This window comes from Equus quagga, chromosome 5, assembly GCF_021613505.1.
Source record: "Equus quagga isolate Etosha38 chromosome 5, UCLA_HA_Equagga_1.0, whole genome shotgun sequence".
NCBI classification, from domain to species: Eukaryota; Metazoa; Chordata; class Mammalia; order Perissodactyla; family Equidae; genus Equus; species Equus quagga.
The window spans coordinates 64,512,631-64,527,377 of NC_060271.1; the positions used below are offsets into that span (position 1 = coordinate 64,512,631).

Below are 14,747 nucleotides of genomic sequence, written 5' to 3' on the forward strand. Positions count from 1 at the left end.
CGCAGCAACGACTTCAGCAGGGCTGTGGCTGAAGAGTACTTGTCCTTCTTCCAGTTTGGAGGCCAGAGCCTGGACCGTGCCCTCCGGTAACACCTTCAGGCCCGCTCTGGGGAGGAGGGATGGCCGGGGACAGTGGCTAGGGTGGAATCTGGCCCTGAGCTCCAGGGCCTGCTGGCTGCCCGGCCTGGGCCCTGTCCTTGACTCTGGCCCTCTGTCCAGGGTCTTCCTCCAGGCGCTGGTGCTCAGTGGAGAGACTCAGGAGCGGGAGCGAATCCTCTACCAGTTCTCCAGACGCTTCCATCACTGCAATCCCAGGGTCTTCCCCTCAGTAGGTAGGGAGGGCCGGCCCTCAGGGCAGCAAAGGGGGATTTGGGGGTACCTGGGAGAAGCATGGCATGGACGTGTCCCTGGGTCTGGTTGGGAATTCACTTGGCTGGTGGCTGGTGGGAGTGTGTTTGGGGGGCTGTGGAGAACCAGAAGCATTTGGGGGTCACCCCACCCCGTGTGGGCAGAGGAAACACAGGAGTCTGGTTCCAGTGAGCTCTCTCTCCACTCACCTCTCTCCGGGGCAGATTCTGTACACACCTTGACCTGTGCCATCATGCTCCTTAACACGGACCTGCACGGACAGGTGAGAGGCAGAAGGAGTACCTGTGGGATCCGAGGCGGGGGCCAGGATGGGGGGCTGGAAGAGGGGAGTTGAGACCAGAGGCTCGGGAGGGGTCAGGGAAGGGCCCTGGAGGATGTGGGCCTGGGGAACTGGAGAAGGTTCCAGAGTGGCTGGCTGGGGGGTTATTCTACTGGGGTGGGGAGTAGGCGCCAGCTGCCCCACTTCTCTCCGTGGCCACAGAACATTGGGAAGAGCATGAGCTGCCAGGAATTCATAACCAACCTGAACGGCCTGCGGGACGGCGGGAACTTCCCCAAGGAGCTGCTGAAGGTACAGCACAGGGGCCGCTCCCTGTGTGGGGCCTGGAGCTTGAGTCCTTGTCCCAAGGGCAGTACTGAGCTCAAGCCTGACTCTGCCAAAATCTCCTGGAGGGGACAGGGCTTGATCCCTGAAGGTACTTGGAGTGTGGGCCCTGCAGCTGCAGCAGCCTCACCTTGGCCTTGGTTAGTTTGTGCAAATTCACAGGCCCCCCACCCTGGATCTGTTGAATTGGAATCCCTGGGTCTGAGGCCCCCACAATGTTTTATTAAGCTTCCTGGTGGTTCTTAGGCCTGTGCAGTCTGAGAAACACTGACTTTTGGTTCTCTGAGCAAACAGAGGGCGTCGGCGGTGTAAGTCTGGCACTGCGACTCAGGAGCCGATGTCCCAGGGCTTGAGGTCTAGTCCGGGGCAGCTCACCCCTCAGCCAACTCGAGTTCCTCCTGGGGGTAGTAGCCATCTGGCAGTGTTGTTATCACGGTGAAGTCAAATTTATCCAGTGCTTAGTACAGTGCCCGGCCCCTGGTATGCTTTTCCTAGATGGTTACAGCATTCGTTCCTTTGTCTAGCTGGTGTGTGTTTACTGAACACCAGCCATGTGCCGGGCACCCTGCTGGGCTCTGCCAGGGCTACAGAAGCAAGCGAGATGCAGCCACATGAATACTCTGTCAGACCATTTCCAAGGGACAGCACCTCATTTATTCATTCACTCACTGTACGTTTATTGCCCCGTCAGTCAGCCGTCCCTGCTCTGTCACACCCCTTCAGGCAGGCTGGTATGCGGGTGATTCATTTCCCCTTGAAGAGAACTCGTTCAGGCCTCACTAAGCTCAGGTGGTGACCAGGGTTGCTTTGATCATCCCCCGCACCCAGCACAGTGCTCGGCTCATGGGAAATGCTCCATAAACTGTCGCATGCGTGAACGCGTGCATGAATGTGTGCATGGATAGGCGAGCTGCTTCCTGCTCCAGGAAGAAGGGCAGCTGTGTTGGGTGGAGAGGCAGGCTGTGGCATGCCGCTGGCCTACCTCTGCCAGACAGAGTTTGGGCCGAGGCCCAAGGCCCCCCTGCCCACCTGTGTGCCTCTTTTTCAGGCCCTCTACTGGTCTATCCGAAGTGAGAAGCTCGAGTGGGCTGTGTAAGTGAGAGCCTCCCTCCTTTCCCTGCCCCGCCCCATCTCCCCTGCCCCTGGGCCTGTCCTTCCTCTGTCTGCCCACCTGCAAGTTGGAGAAGTTCAGGGCCCTGAACAGTGCTCCCTCTGAGTGGCATGGAGCCTGAGGCAGGGCCTGGTCGGATCTCAGAGAGGGTGGAGGGGCCCAGGTAACACCCAGAGGAGCCAGAGGCGGGGAGTGGGAGGGATTGGCAGGAACTGGCTTTGAAGGAGGACTCCTTTCTGGGGGTCCTGGGGTGTGACTTCCCAGCAAGAGAGAGGGTGGGGGTGCTGAGGCCATGGAAGGGAGTGGGAGCCTCCTGGTGGCCTTTGCTGGGTCAGCACCCCCAGCCCGATTCTCCAATGTCCAGGGACGAAGAAGACGCAGCCATTCCCGAGAAGGCACGGCCGTCTCCCCCAACCAGCAAGTTGAGCAACCCCTTCCTCCAGCTGGCCCAGGACCCCACGGTGCCCACTTACAAGCAGGGCATCCTGGCTCGGAAGATGCATCACGATGCGGATGGCAAGAAGAGTGAGTGTCTGCTGCCCTGCTGCTTGGTGGGGGCACCTGTCTGCCAGTGGACCGGGTGGGGGGGGGGGTGTGGCGAGGAGCGACTCAGCTCAGCGACACGTGCGGACGTATGCATGGGTGTGCAGAGATGGCACAGTTGAGGACGGGCAGCCCATGTGCCTTCCTCAATGGTGACTGCCGCCAGGTGCTGTGTAAGGTGCCAGGGGGCGAGGGTGCAGACAAAACAGACCCAGGCATTCCCTGGCCCAGAGCCCCTGTGGTAAGGCGGAAATTAGACAAGCACATCGATGGGACAAAAGGTAGGAAGAGCTGAGGGGTGTAGGGAGGCCTAGGTCATGTACGGGGTGCAGAGGAAGGCAAGGGTGGAGTTTTTGTTTTGGGGGTGGGATGTGGGGACAGGGATAATTAAGGCTTCTGGGAAAGGATGGTATCTGAGCGGAACCTTGGAGGAAGAGGGTCTGGGTATTTGCAGCTGGGCAGAGGGCATCTCCCACAGAGAAAGGGGCGGGCAGAGTTTGCTCCAAACACTGGCGTGTGAAAGAGAATGATGGGAGAGGCATTTGGGCCTCATTCTGCAGACAGCCAAAGGCTTTAGAGCAGGGCAGTGGTGTGACCAGAGCAGTAGGAAGTCTGAGCTTGGATGGGGTGTGGTGAGTGGCCAGGGAACTAGCATTTGGCTATGAGATGCCACAAGGCGTGAGCAAGGCCAGGAGGTGACCATGGGGAGGCAGGCCTTCTGCCCAAGGACATGAGCCCTCTGCCTCTCTGGATGGGCTCACCAAGTTGAGATCAGCTTGGAGGGACCAGAAAGATGTCTGAGTGGACCTTGCCTGTGGATGGGCACGTTTGGAGAGGGTAGAGCGGGGAGGGTGTGCGTGATCATCCACCTTTGTATGCAGAGAATAGTTCTCTGTCTGTTTTGGTTTCCAAGTGTTAAAAAACGAAATTCAGCTGAGTAAATCTGAAGATCGAATTGGCTTTATTAGGTGATCCATCTGGCGAGCAGAGATATACTCCAAAGGGTTGTACAAAATGGAAGGTTCCTATAGGAAGAATGGTGGGGCAAGGGAGCTATTAGCAAAAGGAAAGAAAGGATTATTTTTGGGCCGAGACGTCCTCCTTTTTGGGGGGGAAGGGACTGCAATGGTTTATCACGGCAGATTGCCTCTTCTTGCTCTGGGGTATGGAGAGGCCCCAGGAGACAGATTAGCTCATTGGTGGTGACGGGAAGATTCCAGACTGGTTAAGATTTACATTTCCAGGAGAGGTTGAAACTGCAATTAGGTTAGGTATTAAATCTAGGTTTGGTATTATGGGCTTTAGCATGAGGGATGCCATTTTGGGCTTGTGGTTTTCTCTTTAATACAAGTACGACTCCTGTGTGTGAGACACGGTCCATGCTTGTTTGTGAATATATGTTTTTTTGTGTTGGTTTGCTTCTGTGTGTTTATGTGAACCCTGGGGAGGGACTGGAGTTGGTGTGAGAGGCGGGGAGAGGGACTGTGTGTGTCTGAGTGTGTCTGGATGGGGGTGCCACTGCCCACTTCCGTGTTCTGCTCCTGGAGCAGCGCCATGGGGCAAGCGCGGCTGGAAGATGTTCCACACTTTGCTGCGAGGGATGGTCCTCTACTTCCTGAAGGTAGGAAGGGAGGCCCTGAATGGTTGGGAGGGTGGGCAACGGATGAAAACCTCTTTTCTGAGCCCCTGTGCCCTGTGGCAGGGAGAGGACCATGGTTCTGAGGGGGAGAGTTTGGTGGGGCAGATGGTGGACGAGCCCGTGGGGGTGCACCACTCGTTGGCCACCCCAGCTACCCATTACACCAAGAAGCCGCACGTCTTCCAGCTGCGGACTGCTGACTGGCGCCTCTACCTCTTCCAGGCACCGTAAGTCCCTGGGGTGGCAGACAAGCGGCAAGGCCCCAGCTTTCCTCTCCCCTGAGCCCCTGCACCCTCTGATGGCTGCTGGCCCTGGTCCTGGTGGGAGCTGCCATCTTGACCAGGAAATCTTAGAACGCTGCACTGGAAGGGGTCCCAGGCTGCATATATGGCTGCTTCTTGCTTCCCTTCCCTGCCCTTGCCCCACTTTGCCAATGCATCAGCCTCTTCCTTGGAAGTCCAGATTGGGCCTCCCAGTTCTGATCAGAGGATTCCAGGAAGTCACTAACAATTGAGCATTTTTTGACGTTTGATATAAAATCCATTGCCTTCCCAGATTTCCCTGCAACCGATGAGCAAAACCACCAGCAGAGGTCAACCACCTCTGCTAGTAGCAGGGCTGTGGCTTTTTGAGGCTCTGAGTCCTGAGCGGCTGGAAGGCTCTGCAGACCACATGAGGTTGGGATGGGGGGTAGATGACCTGACCCACTGTATGGCCCTGGGGACCTACACCCTGCTCTGCCCGCAGCACTGCCAAGGAGATGAGTTCCTGGATTGCGCTCATCAATCTGGCTGCCGCCACGCACTCGGCGCCGCCCTTCCCCGCCGCGGTTGGCTCCCAGCGCAGATTCGTGCGGCCCATCCTGCCCGTGGGCCCCGCCCAGAGCTCCCTGGTACGGGAAGGGGCGGGGTGCACCCAGACCGGAGGACCGGGGCGGGGGGGGAGATGGGAGGGCGGGGCTGCGCACCTGGCCTAGGAACGGAGGTGGGGTGCTGCGCACCTGGACCCGAGAACGGAGTTGGGGGCGTGGGCTGTGCACCTGAGCCAGGGAAGGGGGGGGCTGGGATGACTTCCCCCACCGTCTCCCGCCCCCAGGAGGAGCAGCATCGATCCCACGAGAACTGCCTGGACGCTGCCTCCGACGACCTGCTGGATCTGCAGAGGAACTTACCGGAGCGGCGGGGCCGAGGCCGTGAGCTGGAAGACTACCGCTTGCGGAAGGAGTACCTGGAGTACGAGGTGAGGCGCCGAGGCTCCCCGTCTGCCAGGGCCTCTCCCGCCCCGTCAGCTGACCCTCTTCCGCCCTCTGGCGGCCGCTTTCATCCCTGCAGCCGTCGCCCCCCTCGCTGCTCCGGGCGGGGCTGGCACTTGTGTGCGCTGTCTGTGCACACGCGTGCACAAAGTGTGTGTCGGGTGCACTCAGGGCCCTTCTCCTCTTGCCCTGGGGGTACAGAGCAGCTGCTTGTCTGGAAATACTCACGGACGTTATTTTTCTAATTTTTTTTTCTCCCAAGAGTAGTATATTTGGCTTTTCCTAAATTGAAGGAAAGACTACATTTTGGCTGAATTATTTTCTCTAATCCATAGCTAATAATGATAACCAGTTTTTATGGAACTTGTATGACTTGCATGGGTTATCTTATTTAGGTAGCTAACACCTCGGGGTGGGGACTGTTGGCCTCGTTTTGTAGATAGGAAGCTGAGGCAGGCAGAGATTAAACAATTGGCCGAACCTGATGAGTTTACCTGCTCCTGGTCCCGTCCGTTCCTCATTTATGGTCTTAACTAAGGAATGAACTTCATGAGCTCTGTGATCGAGGCCGAAGTGTTTTATCTCCTAATCCCCCACCACTCACCCCAAATTCTGCTTTGTTCTCACTTGGGTGCACATTCTGGGACCCTAAGCAGGAGGGGTGGGTGAGGGGCACTGTGAGAACAGAGGGGGTCAAAGGCCATCCAGAGGTGGAGACCAGAGAAGGGAGCCTCCTTGTTGCCTCCTGGCCGTGCCCCTTGGCCCTGGCGCTGCTCTCTCTCTCCCCCTTTCTGGCTCATCCCTTTTATTGTTGGTTGGACCACTTCCCAGAGGTCCCTAGTGTGGCCGATAAGACCCAGCTCTGCCTGCAGAATTCCAGCCTCTCCCTGCCACTGACTAGCAGGGACCTGAGCAAGCCACTGGCCCTCCCTAGGTCTCATTTCCCTTTTTATGAAGCAGAGACAATGGTTCATGCACCTCCCAGGGCTGGAGGAGGATCCAGTGGGATGGAGGGTAGGAAAGCAGCAAGCTGGGAACTGTATCCGAAGGATACAGAGGCCTTAGGAGTGTTAAACATGTGAGGGTAGTTAGCATCACGCTCTCCAGATGCCAATTGTTAAAATGCTGTTCAGACTCAATTAGGGTTCAGTACAGATGTGAGCTGTTTGTGTGCAGTGCTGCACAGATCTCAGGCCTCGTGGATTCCAGATCTTTTGGTGTCTTGTAGATGTAGCATGTTCTAGAGAGGTTAGTCATAGCACTACAAGGTGTTGGCTATGAGAGCAGGGCTGAGCTGATAGGTGTTATTATAATCCTACCCAGATAACTGCAGGATTCTGACACGTTACTGCTGTGCTCTGCAAAGTCTAGTTGCTCAAGCACAGTACAGACGCTAGCTGTTGGTCCGGCCCTCTTTCTGCAGAAGTCTTTATCGCCATAGCTTCATAGACCTGTGAGCTGTCTGTCCCTCATGATTCCAGCCTCGTCTCAGCCTGGAGCCAGGGTGGTACTAAGGTGGTAGGGCCTGTGTATTGCAGAAAACCCGCTATGAGACATACGTGCAGCTGCTGGTGGCCCGTTTGCGCTGCCCCTCAGATGACCTGGACCTGTGGGAGGAGCAGCTGGGGAAGGAAGCTGGAGGCACCCTGGAGCCCAAGCCCAGCCTGAAGAAGTCCCACTCGAGCCCATCCCTGCACCAGGACGAGGCCCCCACCACGGCCAAGGTGAAGCGAAACATCTCAGAGCGCAGAACCTACCGGAAGATCATCCCCAAGCGCAACCGCAATCTGCCCTGAGGCTGGTGCCCCCTCACAGCCTCTGGCCCCACGCTGCGGGGTGGACCTGAGATGAAACCCCACGGAGGAGCCTTTTTTCAGTGGGTCCATGATGGGGGACGAGGCCTTTCTCTTCGCTGCTGAACGGCAACCCCCATTTTCCCGTGGTCCTCATTCCCTCCCTCGCTCGCTCACTGGAACTTTCCTAATACTTCGGTGCCCGCCGCTATGGCAGTCCCTCAGCTGCCCCAGTCCCTGAGCACTCCCGGGGGATGAGGGAGGTCACGGATTTGGCTCCACTCCCAGAGTTTGTCCTATGTCACTCTCCAATCCTCCAGGATCCAGAGTGGCTGTGTTTCCTGGGCCCGGGGGCAGCTGAGTGCTTGTTTGAGAATCAGAGCACACATGGGTCTTGGGCTCCCAGGAGAGAGCCTGGGGCAGCAGAGGCCTCTGGGCTGGCAAGCTAGAGGACCCTCAGCCCTAAGGATGGGCTTGCTCTGGGAATCATGTGACCTGTTGGGAGAGGTCCTCGGAGACGCCAACCAGCCTCATGAGACTGAGGGAGCAGGGTGGCTCAGGGCCTGCCCACTGAGTGGGCAGCCTTCTGGGCAGGTGCAGGGACTCAGCAGGCTTCAAGGGCTCAGTGAGGCTGACTCTGGGGCCCCGTGCCTTTGTCTCCTTTTCCCCTACAATCATCCATGCGCCAGGGGCAAATGAGAGAGGCCCCGCCTTACACGCCCAATTGCTGATCAACAGAGCAGAGCCAATAGCGGTCGGTGAGGGTGGGTCAGTGAGGGCCGCAAGGGGCGGGGGCCTCAGAGCTCTGTGGAGAACCCTGGGAACAAGGGGCCTTTGTTTCCCCAGGCAGGGAAGGGGATTCTCCAGGTGCAGACCCCTAGAGGGCTGAGGTGGTGAGGCATCCCCTTGGGATGAGCCACGGCTGAGGAGAGTTGTGAGGGTTGTGGTGGAGGCCTGCCTTCTCTCCACATGCCCTGTCCCTCAGTCCCTCAAAGCTCCATTCCCAAGGGGCGCCAGGACCCCTGCCCTCCCCTGGCCAGCTCACAGGGGGCTTTGCTGCCCTCCTTGGGAAGTCTCCTTTGCTGCCCTCTGGCTGCCTCCCAGCTGGGCATGTTCTCTGGGGGAGGTTCCGGCCACTCACAGACCTGGGGCTCTGCCTGTGGGAAGGAAGCTGGGCTGAAGGAGCAGCCACCATTGTCTCTGTTCAGCCAAGTGTACGAGTAGGCTGCCTGCCAAGAGGGGCCTCTCTGCTGCCCGACTGCTGCCTGCTGGCTGACGCACTGCCTCCCAGCCTTCCTGCTGGGCCCCCTCCTCCCGTCCGTGCTTGTAACCAGCCCTGGGGCCTGGGACTCCACCAAACGGGGCTGGCCCTTGAGGGTCGTGAGGGGTGTCCGACCAGGGCCCAGGGCTGGGCCATGCACCCAATGGGTGCGCAATAAATACAGGCCAACAAAGAAGGTGTGCAGAGTGTGTATATTGATGTCTGTGTGTGTGACTGCATGTGTGGAGAACACGGTGTTCATGTGCCAGAGTCACACATTCAGACGCTATCAAAGCTGGAGGGGACCTCAGAATCATTTATGCATCCACTCATTCATTTATTCATTTCACAAATAATACTGACCACTTTTTATGGGCCAGTACTAGGGGACTCAAAAATGATTTAAGCATACCCCTGACCTCTGAGATGATTATCCTGCCCTCTGGTTCCCCGCTGTTAGTATGGAGACACACTTTGTCTTGCTGGGGAGGGGTGCTGAAGACATTCCCACCCTACGCGGAGGGATCCAGATTCAGTAGGTCTGGGTCAGGGGCACGGAAATGTATTTTTAAAGCTCCTGTGGTAACTGATGGGCAGTGACAGTTAACAGCCACAGCAGAGTCCAATTGTCTCATTTTATTGTGGCAGAAACCTAGCATCAGATGGACGTGACTTGGCCCAGGACTGATGCTTACAAGCTAAATGGCCTTGAGTGGGTTATTTGACCTCACTGAACATGTATCCTTATTTCTAAAACCAGAGTAAAAAGGCAGAGGTTTGCATGCGTGCATTTGTGTAACACTTCGATGCTTCTTTGCTCATGTAGAACCGGCACTTCCCTTTCATCTAGGCACGTGAGGCCTTCAGGACCTGGTGATGGGGCAGCGGGGTCCCACCTGGCCAGTGCTGCCCAGGCACCCCTGTGGAGGTGGAGCCCGGGTTGTTGGGCTGCAGTTATGACATGTGGCCACTGGGGGGCGGGCTTGCATCTTCCGAGCTTCCTGGCTCAGGTGTCCAGCGGCAGGTCTGTGCTCCTTAAAGGCCAGGAAGCCATTCTGAAGGTCCCCGGCCATCACCAGAACCAGGACCCTCCACTTCCCTGAGTGTCCCACAGTGGCCCAGGCCAGGCTGCCCACCATCTGGGGAAGTCTCTACCCAGTAAAGGGTTGGAACTTCGACATCTTGCAGATGGAGAGAAAAGAAATTTCTGGAGCCTTATGGGGACAACATAGAGCTCCCCACAGAATTGTCCCAAGTGACCTATGAAAGTGAAAACTGAGTGAGCCCCAGCCCCAATCCTGGGGTGTGGGACTCCACAGTCTGACTTTCTGGTCCTCACCCCAGCCTCTTTTCCCAGCCAAGGGGTGGCTTGGTCCACCTCTGCAGAAGGGGATGGGCTCAGGCTCCGTAAGGCTGGTGGAAGTTTGTCTTCAATTCCTCCTTTTGCATCCACGGGAGCTCAGCTGCCAGGGCCCTGCGGCTGCTGTGACCCAGGGATACTCTGATGTAACCTCTCCCTGGGCTCTCGTCCTCTCTGCTCCATCTGGCTGTGTGCTGGTGACATTCACTTGTTTCTGTTTGCCAGGCACCAGGGAAGACTAAAGGATCATTAAGGCCTGAGGCCGGGGTCTTTTCATTTGGAGGCTCAGAGTCAGGTGGAGACAAGGTGGGGTGTGTTGGGGTTGGAGGGAGCTAGGTTGGAGGGTTGGGTGAGGCGGGGAGGGAAACACGGCGGTCAGGGTGGGCTGAGGGCAGCCCATGAAGGACCTGGAGTGCAGCCGAGGATTGTGGCTTTTCTGTGAATGTTGCATGTGGTTTTCAAGCAGAAGAGTGACGGCTCAGGGCTTGGGAGGCAGCCTGGAAGTCTTGGTTTAAGAAAATGAGATGACTGGAGTGAGTAGAGCCAACTGGTAGGGCCAGAATACATGCAACTTTTCTGTAAGTCTAAAATAAAAAAGAAAAAGAAAAGGGGGACAAAAGACTGGCCTGGAGCCTTGAGACAACCTGGCAGTCCCACACCTGGCCTTTCCTCCTCCAGTGCGTCCTGTCCCATGTCCACCTGCCTCTCACACATGCATGTCAGGATGGGTTTCCCGAAGGCCACCCTTTCCATACTGGCCCCTCCCCTCCGCCCTCTCTGCCAGCACCTTTGCCCGTGCCCCCTGGCCATCTAACTGGCTCACACCTTCACCTGTTCCCTTCCTCTCCCCTTCTCTGGAGGAAACGATGCTCTCCGCACTCCTGGGACAGACCCCTCCCCCTGAGCTCATCCACGGCCTGCTTCTCCTGCCTGCCAGTGACCTCTCTCCCTCAGGGGTCCCATCTCTGTCTTTGGGCCTGCTCTCTACCCCCTTCACTATCTTGTCTTGCAAACAACTTCAAGTCTCGTCACCATGATGAGAAAAGGAAAAATGAAAGCCTGCATTGGACCCTTTGCTTCCTGGAGCCGAGACCCACAGACATATGGTCTTTGCCAGCTGTTTCTTTCCCTCACCTGGCTACCCTTCATACCTGCCTCCCATTCACACCTTGCAAATTGGCTTCCCTCCACCCTCCCTGAAACGCCACCCTCAGGGGCCACTGATGACCCTCAATCATGAAATCTGGTGTTTTCTCAGCCTTCATCCCCTCACCTCCCAACAATCTTTGACCCCGTCGGCCACACAACCTGTCTGACCCTGCAGAAGGCCCAGCGTGGATCTGGCCTCGGCAGCCAGGCCCTGGAGCGGGCTGCCTGGGATGGAGTCCCAGCCGTCCCTTTCCTGGCCGTCTGACCACGGGCCAGTTGCTTAGCCTCTTGTGCTTTGGTTTGCTTCTCTATCAAATGGGGATAATAACACCGCTTACCTCACAGGGTCCTTGTGAGGATTGTGTGAAGTTATGCACGTAAACATCTCAGAACAATGCCTGGCGCAGGAGGAAAGCTGGGCAGGTTACCTATTAGCACACCGCCCCGCTGGCCTTACCTCATGCGCCCTCCCCTCCTCTGGGCTCCTGCTCAGGTTCGTCCTCAAACATGCAAGTCTTGCTTTGAGGCTGGGCCTCTGCCTGGATGTTGCTACTGACCAATCTCAACTCAAATGGGCTTTAGCAGAAAAGGACATTGATTGGCTCCAATAACTGGACAATCTGTGTCCAGGTCAGGTGAGGCTTAATCTAGACTTCCCACTGAGCCAGGACCCCACTTCTCTCTTGCTCTTCTGGGCTCCATCTTCTGGGCTCCAGGCCTAGGAGGCAGGAGCAACCCTCATGGGACCAAGATGGGCCCAGGAGCTCCCAAGTCTCCCTCTTCTTGGTGCAAATCCAGCACATGGAGAATATGTGTTTCTTGGAAATTTCAAACTAAAGTCTAGGAACAGAGTCTCTTAGAGCAGCCTCCCCTGGGCCATGTACCCATCTCTGAGCCAATCACTAGGGCCAGGGCCTTAAGGTAATCAGAGCCCACCTTCTGAGACAGGACGTGTTGGGGATGGGACCAGCTGCTGAAAAATTCTGAGCACTGCTGGGACTGGGCAGGGGAGAAAAACCCGCTGATGTCCAGATGCCATCTCCTCCAGGAAGCCTTCCTTGAAGCCTCCTCCCCCAGTTACTCTCTGTCACATGGAAGTCTGTCACTCTCTACATCCCTCCCCTCCTGTCCTCTCGTCTTTCTTCTTGTCTCTCTGCTCCCAGTAGAACATAAGCTTCTCAAGGGCGGGAACAGGGCAGGTTGGTTTCCATTGCGTCCCCAGGGCCTTGTCCAGGGCCTGACACTTAAGCTGAAAAATGTAAATCTCAGAACTCCATCCTCCATGCGCTTCCAGCCCTCCACCTCCTCCTGGCTCTCCTCCTTTCTTGCGTGTTCTTTTTCTGTCCTTCCTCCGCTTGTTCCTCTCACGCCTGAATTCCTCCTTTCCACAAAGTGTAGCCTCAGAGAGTGGAGATCGGAGATGGGGCCTGGCTACCCCCAGGGCTTTGGGATGGCTTCTGGGAAAAGTGTCCTAAGGACACCTCCAGCCCCCATCTCCGCTCTGATTTTCAGACCTGGAGTTCTAACTGTCCTCAGGACGTGGCCCCTTCCTGCAAATGGTAAATTTCTGCACAGATGTTACTTATTACACATAAGACTGAGCTTAGTGTCATTTTCCCTAAACCTGTTCCCTCCTGACTCCCCTGCTCTATTAATGATTCTGTGACGGTTCGTCCATTGCTTTGGACGGAAAGACGACACATCAGGCTTATGAGGAGATTTGAGACAGATGGGTCTTTGCCTCACCTTTCCTGTTAGGTAGAAGCTTCTGGTTTTCTGATCTCTTTGTCCCCATCTGGTGTGACACAAACAGGGCCGGAAGGAGGCACATGAACAGAGAAGCGATGACTCCCTTTTCAGTGAATGAGGGCAGTAAGTGACCGTGGCAGCCCCTTCACCTGGCCACCAGGAGACTCAAGGCTGATTGACAGCTCCACTGTGGCCGCTCGGGACCCACTATGCCACCCAGTGTGTGTTTTCTTTGGTCCCGATGCTTTATTTCTTATTTGTATTTTACTAATTTATTGCAGGCATTTCCTGTGAGCTGTCTCAGATCCTCTCAGAACGAGGTAGAGAATACATTAATATTTAAAATAAAATAAACAAAATGTCAGTGTGTATGTGTCTTAGGCTGGAAATTCCTTACGGGCAGGGACCATGTCTGTTTATGTAGCACCTGGCACGGTGTCAAATTGAGGCTTAACAAATGAATTTTGATGAAGACGAGAAAGAAGCTGCCTGCACGAAGATACAGAGGTTTAGACCTCACCCTCCAGCGAACCCTCACCAAAACCCATTTAGCAGAGGGTACGCCTCTGCTAAACCCAAATCCTCACCATTCTCCTCAGCATCCAGGCCCCTTGCCGTCCTCCCTGCCCCGTCCACACTCGCCATAACCAAGCTTCCCTCCTCATACACACAGCCACAGCCACACCTCCCTCAGGACTTCACCCCGAAACACGAAGCCCTTTCACCCACTGCCCCAGCCCCGCAGGCCCCTCCAGGGCTGGGCAGCAGTGCGTGGTGCTAGGAAATGCCACCGGCTGAGCCCTTGGAGTTGCTGTCCCCACTCGTGCCTTGGCCCTGTGAGGGCCTCCAGCCAGGCGGGGACCTGGCAGAGGGAGGGAGAGGATAAGCGGCTTCAAAACTCCAGATGCAGCAGTTAAAAAGAGGACAGAGGCAATGATCCTTCAAATTGCCACATCTGTATAATCTGCCTTTTATTTTCTGCTTCATGAAGTTTTATTTCCTATTATTTATTCACCTCCCCGCCCTCCCCTCCCCTGCCCCTGCTCCTCCTTAGCAGGCGACATGCTCAGATGGGCCCTGAGCCCCGGCCTGGGTCTGGGCCCCCCCCCCACCCAACCCCCAGCCTGGGCTGGCTGCTGGGAGAAGGCACCTGCTCCCCCTTCTATGCTCCCTCTCCCCCTAATCATTGTGTTTCAGCCCCGTACAGGCCCCTCCTCCATCCTCCAAGTAGAGCTGCAAGGAAATGTGCATGGGGCGAAGGGACTGCGGAGGTGAGGTCTGTCCCCAAGGCCAGTATCACTGTCACCACCCCTGAGCTGGAGCTTATGAGGAGGAAGAACCCAAAGACCTAGAACTCACAGCTGGGGGGTGTCTCCAGCTCCATGTCTTCTCTCCGGGGCCTCTCTTCCCACCCTCTCCACCCAGGGCCCTCTTCCTCCTCTTTTCCCTGCAGCTCCTTGGACCTGAGATCCGGGAGCTGCTCTGGTCCCAGCCTGGTGAGGGGGGTAAAGAAATGGGAAGAAGGGGGACCAGCCAAGACCATGCAGGGAGGAGAAGCTTCTGGTCTGTTTTGAGACCCTGGGCACCCATGTCCCCCTTCTCCACCCACTGTAGGAACAAAGAAGGAGTCCAGAGAGAAGCCTAGGCCTGCAGGTTCCAGGCTCCTGTCTGGTACCCAGGCTGGGGCGGGGCCGGCAGACGGTGGCTGGAGGGGTGAGAGGGTGTTTGGGAAAAGATGCTTACATTTTGAGTCTTCTTGCCTAGTGCCTTCCTCATCCCTCCCTGGGACACAGAGGCTCAGGTGAGCAGCCCTTTCCCAGAAAGAGAGGTCTGACTCGTAGGCCTGAGGTTGAGGGTCTGCAGCCCGTGTTCCTACTAGCTGCTCCTTGGAGAAGGTAGGGATGCCAGAGAAGGGCC

At 56.7% G+C, this 14,747-nt stretch overlaps 1 protein-coding gene across 2 annotated transcripts in view; it reads left to right on the forward strand.

The window, feature by feature from the left end:
- The window catches only part of PSD4 (pleckstrin and Sec7 domain containing 4), a 35,064-nt gene extending 26,300 nt beyond the window's left edge, over window positions 1-8,764 (forward strand). For both annotated transcript variants that reach the window (XM_046661750.1, XM_046661751.1), the window contains exons 7-17: window positions 6-86; window positions 220-332; window positions 573-631; window positions 851-940; window positions 2,022-2,065; window positions 2,449-2,609; window positions 4,178-4,248; window positions 4,330-4,493; window positions 5,014-5,158; window positions 5,362-5,505; window positions 7,057-8,764. In XM_046661750.1, the coding sequence (XP_046517706.1) occupies window positions 6-86; window positions 220-332; window positions 573-631; window positions 851-940; window positions 2,022-2,065; window positions 2,449-2,609; window positions 4,178-4,248; window positions 4,330-4,493; window positions 5,014-5,158; window positions 5,362-5,505; window positions 7,057-7,314 (1,330 nt within the window). In that variant the 3' untranslated portion in view covers window positions 7,315-8,764. The remainder of the gene's footprint in view (window positions 1-5; window positions 87-219; window positions 333-572; window positions 632-850; window positions 941-2,021; window positions 2,066-2,448; window positions 2,610-4,177; window positions 4,249-4,329; window positions 4,494-5,013; window positions 5,159-5,361; window positions 5,506-7,056) is intronic.
- The last annotated feature ends 5,983 nt before the right edge of the window (window positions 8,765-14,747 follow it).